This window comes from Periophthalmus magnuspinnatus, chromosome 7, assembly GCF_009829125.3.
Source record: "Periophthalmus magnuspinnatus isolate fPerMag1 chromosome 7, fPerMag1.2.pri, whole genome shotgun sequence".
In the NCBI taxonomy this organism is placed as follows: domain Eukaryota; kingdom Metazoa; phylum Chordata; class Actinopteri; order Gobiiformes; family Gobiidae; genus Periophthalmus; species Periophthalmus magnuspinnatus.
The window spans coordinates 975,261-981,714 of record NC_047132.1 but is presented as its reverse complement, the minus strand read 5'-3'; the positions used below and the strand labels follow the sequence as shown (position 1 = coordinate 981,714).

The 6,454-nt window shown below is 38.4% G+C and overlaps 1 protein-coding gene across 1 annotated transcript in view; it reads left to right on the top strand.

The window, feature by feature from the left end:
• Window positions 1-3,999: 3,999 nt before the first annotated feature.
• Window positions 4,000-6,454, top strand: part of cfap74 (cilia and flagella associated protein 74) — a 54,834-nt gene continuing 52,379 nt past the window's right edge. Inside the window, exons 1-2 of the mRNA XM_033969770.2 lie at window positions 4,000-4,073; window positions 5,073-5,225. Coding sequence (XP_033825661.2) covers window positions 4,000-4,073; window positions 5,073-5,225 — 227 coding nt within the window. The remainder of the gene's footprint in view (window positions 4,074-5,072; window positions 5,226-6,454) is intronic.

The window sequence follows — 6,454 nt, the reverse complement described above, 5'->3', positions numbered from 1 at the left end:
ACACAGCTGTGTGCAGGTATGAACCAACAGAGAGAGAGACACAGGACACAGCTGTGTGCAGGTATGAACCAACAGAGAGAGAGAGAGACACAGGACACAGCTGTGTGCAGGTATGAACCAACAGAGAGAGAGACACAGGACACAGCTGTGTGCAGGTATGAACCAACAGAGAGAGAGACACAGGACACAGCTGTGTGCAGGTATGAACCAACAGAGAGACACACAGGACACAGCTGTGTGCAGGTATGAACCAACAGAGAGAGAGACACAGGACACAGCTGTGTGCAGGTATGAACCAACAGAGAGAGACACAGGACACAGCTGTGTGCAGGTATGAACCAACAGAGAGAGAGACACAGGACACAGCTGTGTGCAGGTATGAACCAACAGAGAGAGAGAGACACAGGACACAGCTGTGTGCAGGTATGAACCAACAGAGAGAGAGACACAGGACACAGCTGTGTGCAGGTATGAACCAACAGAGAGAGACACAGGACACAGCTGGGTGCAGGTATGAACCAACAGAGAGAGAGACACAGGACACAGCTGTGTGCAGGTATGAACCAACAGAGAGACACACAGGACACAGCTGTGTGCAGGTATGAACCAACAGAGAGAGAGACACAGGACACAGCTGTGTGCAGGTATGAACCAACAGAGAGAGAGACACAGGACACAGCTGTGTGCAGGTATGAACCAACAGAGAGAGACACAGGACACAGCTGTGTGCAGGTATGAACCAACAGAGAGAGACACAGGACACAGCTGTGTGCAGGTATGAACCAACAGAGAGAGAGACACAGGACACAGCTGTGTGCAGGTATGAACCAACAGAGAGAGACACAGGACACAGCTGTGTGCAGGTATGAACCAACAGAGAGACACACAGGACACAGCTGTGTGCAGGTATGAACCAACAGAGAGACACACAGGACACAGCTGTGTGCAGGTATGAACCAACAGAGAGACACACAGGACACAGCTGTGTGCAGGTATGAACCAACAGAGAGAGAGACACAGGACACAGCTGTGTGCAGGTATGAACCAACAGAGAGAGAGACACAGGACACAGCTGTGTGCAGGTATGAACCAACAGAGAGAGAGAGACACAGGACACAGCTGTGTGCAGGTATGAACCAACAGAGAGAGAGACACAGGACACAGCTGTGTGCAGGTATGAACCAACAGAGAGAGACACAGGACACAGCTGGGTGCAGGTATGAACCAACAGAGAGAGAGACACAGGACACAGCTGTGTGCAGGTATGAACCAACAGAGAGACACACAGGACACAGCTGTGTGCAGGTATGAACCAACAGAGAGAGAGACACAGGACACAGCTGTGTGCAGGTATGAACCAACAGAGAGAGAGAGACACAGGACACAGCTGTGTGCAGGTATGAACCAACAGAGAGAGACACAGGACACAGCTGGGTGCAGGTATGAACCAACAGAGAGAGAGACACAGGACACAGCTGTGTGCAGGTATGAACCAACAGAGAGAGACACAGGACACAGCTGTGTGCAGGTATGAACCAACAGAGAGAGAGACACAGGACACAGCTGTGTGCAGGTATGAACCAACAGAGAGAGAGAGACACAGGACACAGCTGTGTGCAGGTATGAACCAACAGAGAGAGACAGGTGATAGATGAGAGAGAGAGAGAGAGAGAGAGAGAGAGAGAGAGAGATATGAGATAGAGAGGGAGAGAGAGAGACAGAGATAGATAGATAGATAGATAGATAGATAGATAGATAGATAGATAGATAGATAGATAGATAGATAGATCAATAGATAGATAGATAGACCAACACAGAAAACCGGCAAACAGAGAAATAAATGGATAGATAAATAAGAGAGAGGTATAGACACTAACCTGGATCCTGTGTCAATACTGGTATAGATTCTACATCTTAAGCAGAGTGATGTCCACATCTCAGCTGGAGGACAGGGGTCTGCACGGTCATGGTCACGGCTGATGATATTGAAAATATCACATGACTGTACTCTGAAACTGTGCTGTTGAACAACAATCAAATGATACAGTCAAAAGGTCATTCTTTTAATTTGTATTTGTATTTGCTCATGATTTAATACAAATATGCTTAAGTGAATTCCATGCATTAAATTAACACATTAAATGAATGAATTCCATGAATTCAATGCATGTCGTAGTCTCACTTATTTTATGTATATCTTCCATTAAATTAGACTCTGTGTTCTTTCGTGTAGTTTCATATTATTTTATGTGTATCTGTGTTCTTTCGTGTAGTTTATATTATTTTATGTATATCTGTGTTCTTTCGTGTAGTTTATATTATTTTATGTATATCTGTGTTCTTTTGTGTAGTTTATATTATTTTATGTATATCTGTGTTCTTTCGTGTAGTTTCATTTTATTTTATGTGTATCTGTGTTCTTTCGTGTAGTTTCATTTTATTTTATGTGTATCTGTGTTCTTTCGTGTAGTTTCATTTTATTTTATGTGTATCTGTGTTCTTTTGTGTAGTTTATATTATTTTATGTGTATCTGTGTTCTTTCGTGTAGTTTATATTATTTTATGTATATCTGTGTTCTTTCGTGTAGTTTCATTTTATTTTATGTGTATCTGTGTTCTTTTGTGTAGTTTATATTATTTTATGTGTATCTGTGTTCTTTCGTGTAGTTTCATTTTATTTTATGTGTATCTGTGTTCTTTCGTGTAGTTTCATATTATTTTATGTGTATCTGTGTTCTTTTGTGTAGTTTATATTATTTTATGTGTATCTGTGTTCTTTTGTGTAGTTTCATATTATTTTATGTGTATCTGTGTTCTTTTGTGTAGTTTATATTATTTTATGTATATCTGTGTTCTTTTGTGTAGTTTATATTATTTTATGTGTATCTGTGTTGTTTTGTGTAGTTTATATTATTTTATGTGTATCTGTGTTGTTTTGTGTAGTTTATATTATTTTATGTATATCTGTGTTCTTTTGTGTAGTTTATATTATTTTATGTATATCTGTGTTCTTTCGTGTAGTTTATATTATTTTATGTATATCTGTGTTCTTTCGTGTAGTTTATATTATTTTATGTATATGTGTTCTTTCGTGTAGTTTATATTATTTTATGTATATCTGTGTTCTTTTGTGTAGTTTATATTATTTTATGTATATCTGTGTTCTTTCGTGTAGTTTATATTATTTTATGTATATGTGTTCTTTCGTGTAGTTTATATTATTTTATGTATATCTGTGTTCTTTTGTGTAGTTTATATTATTTTATGTCTCTGGTATAGGTTATTTCTCTCCGTGTCTTGTGTTTTCTCTCATTATCTCACGTCTGATTATAGCCTAGTGTGGGATAAATAGTATAGAAACATGATAATAAACACGGGGGCGTGTCTCACGTGCAGCTGCGTCAGGTGTTGTCGCGTCTCCATGGTAACCAGATCAAACAAGACCCGACTCGCGGAACAGAACGGAAACATGCGAGGATTCTGACATTTTACGTCTGCTGAAGCAAACCAATGTACGCGCAAGTAAAGACAGCCCTCGTTAATCAGACAGATCACAGGTTAAAGTGAGTTTGATCGTGAGCATCAGGTCTCCGCGTGAAGAAGAGCGATGCAACGGGAGAAGCGGCCCGGCGCACGTGAGGCACTTTATAACGTCAAATAACTTCAAATACAACACAAGTACAAGTGTCTGTGTCATAACTATGCTACAGTACAACCGGACACATTTCATACATGTTGTTGCACGATATGAACTCTAGATTAGCCACATATATTTATATTTATATTTCGCAAACACAACTTTTGTCTCGCTAGCTTAAGTGCTACATGGTGTTTTTAGCCTCACTTTAACACTAATCCCTCTGCAGTGACTCTTCACAGGCCTTTCATTGGTCCTAAATATACAAAATAATAATTATAAATGAATGTATTTTTGCTGAGGGAATGTGCTCGTGTACTTTTATTTATTTTTTTTCAATGAAACTTTCTTCAGCTGAAAACATGAAGCAGGAGGACATGAGCTCTGATGAGGACTCCTCTTCATCCATCAGCTCTGAGTGGCTTACAATGTCCAAGTGAGTATTCACCAGAAAATATATAGCACTTACCATTCCATCACTATAAGTTGTCATGAAATCATATTAGTTATTAGTAATATAATATTAGTTCTATGTCTACAAATAGTGACATCATTCATTCACATGTTTTCCTTATAGTTCTACAAAAGTGAATTTAACATTTGATCGGGATTAGGAAAACAAACATATTACACTCTTATAACGTCACAATGAATGCAAATAACCATTATGATTATCACAATACAGTTATCAAAATACAATTTTCACAATACGATTACAATTATTTCTATAGTCTTATAGTCACGATTAGCCAATTCATTGTTTATTACAGTGAATATTAAATTGATGGCGATTATTTCAATAATGCGATTCATAAATGAAGTTTACAACAATTACCAATATGAATTTACTTATAATAAATATGTTATTATTAGTTCAGGGATTCAAATCTGGCATTGTTTCTAAGCATTTGCCTTACATCCAGAAGGTAGCCAGTTCTAATCTCACATAATATCTAATTCAATTTTTTCTGTTCAACTGTTCCAAGTGCGATTAGATTTGCGATTTGTGTTTTAATAATAAGATTCTGTTCAAAGTTCACATTTCAAACGCAGCCAGCAGAATCGAAAAAAATACTGAAGTATGAACTGAGTTTGTACAAATCTAAACTACAGTCTAAACCCTCTAAACTAGAGTGATTTTATGCAGAGTAAGACTTTGCGATTTGCTCTTTCATTAAAATTGTGATTTTGAGTGGATTTTTGCAATTAATCTTGCAGCCCTAACATTCACTATCTCCTCTATGAAAACAAGGAGAAAAATTTTCTAAAATCTCAACCAGAAGGACTAAAATGAACTGTAACAAAGATGGTATATTGTTAAAAGTGCTACAAGAAACATTTACTATTTACTGTTTAGTGGAGAGAAAGTGATGATAAATGCTAAAACCTCAGTGTTAGCTGTAATTAAACCTGCAGTGCGGTGTCTTGTGTGCAGCAGTGACAGTGTGGAGCAAGAGGCTGTGTCTGCTCCAGGACAGAGGACCATGGAGAGGTGTGTGGACACAGCGCGGATGTTCAAGCTGAGGAGAGCCCTGAGCCAACTGGACCTGTACCACCAACAGAAGGCTCAAGATGTGCACACAGCCAGGTCATATGTCCAATCACTCTGCACCATAGACTGTATATATAAATGGACATAGCTAACCTGTTAGCCGGCGCGTTCCAAATAGGAAGTGGCCATGGGCATGCTTCCTGCTTCATCAACTCTGGCTCCAATTTGCTTTCTATTGAAAAAAAAAAATGCATCTCTCAGTAACTGCTGCTCATAATTTCTGGTCAAAATTTTTTGTCATAAAAAGTTCATATTAACCCGCTGTATGTGATCCTGGTATTTTTATTTCACTATTTTGTACGTAAATCAAGATATGAACATTAATAACAGAAAAATCAGGTGCCTTCTTTCCCCGAGGTTGCTCCCACTAGCGGTAGCAAAAGGTTTGATTAACAGTGTTGCTAAGCATTTGCTGACTGCTTAAACAGCGGTGCTGGTCGGGGGGAACGGGTGTTACCTTCAACAGCCTTGCTATGATACTCGCAGTCGGAATTCCAAATATGGAACTTGGCTACAAATTGGCCCCTAGAATAGCTGGAATAGCTTCATTTTCAGTCCATGGGTTACACTAGTCCACTTCTTTATACAGTCTAGCCCCAGTTTAACTGATTTACTCCATGATACACTATGATACACTATGGCTAGACCCAGTAATTACAGAGATGTTAACCATAAACCAGGTCAACAAACCTGCAACCTGACAGTTAAACAGCAAATTCCACCATAGAAATCTGACCTGTCTCCAGCTCAGTTTAATTTATAAACTATGTTAATAAAAACATTCAGAATGATAACACATAGAGAGCCGATTGGGAATTGTAGGAGCTGCTAAATAGAAATCTAAATTTTAAAGAGCTCTTCACTAAAAGAAATACCATATCATAAAATGTAAAGTGTATATGAAAGGTTTTCATGTTTCCCTTATTCTGACTAGGTTTGGTGGGATAGTATGTGTGCTAATTCTGCTGATCTAATAATAGTGATCATAGTTGTACAAGAAAAGTACAAAAATACACAAAGTTGAGGTGAATTCTAAAACAGAATACCACACAAGGTCTGAAATTTCAACTAAAAGTCGGTTAGCCGTTAGCTCAAATGCTACCTTTACACAGTAATTATGATATAAAATAAAACACCAAAAGGTCATTCAACAGTGACTTTTAACAAGTCTTTGATTTCACTTAAATGTGGTCCATGGGTTGGTACAAGCTGACACCCTCTGCACTATTCATAAGTTACAATTTTTGCGGGCTAATGCTAACAAC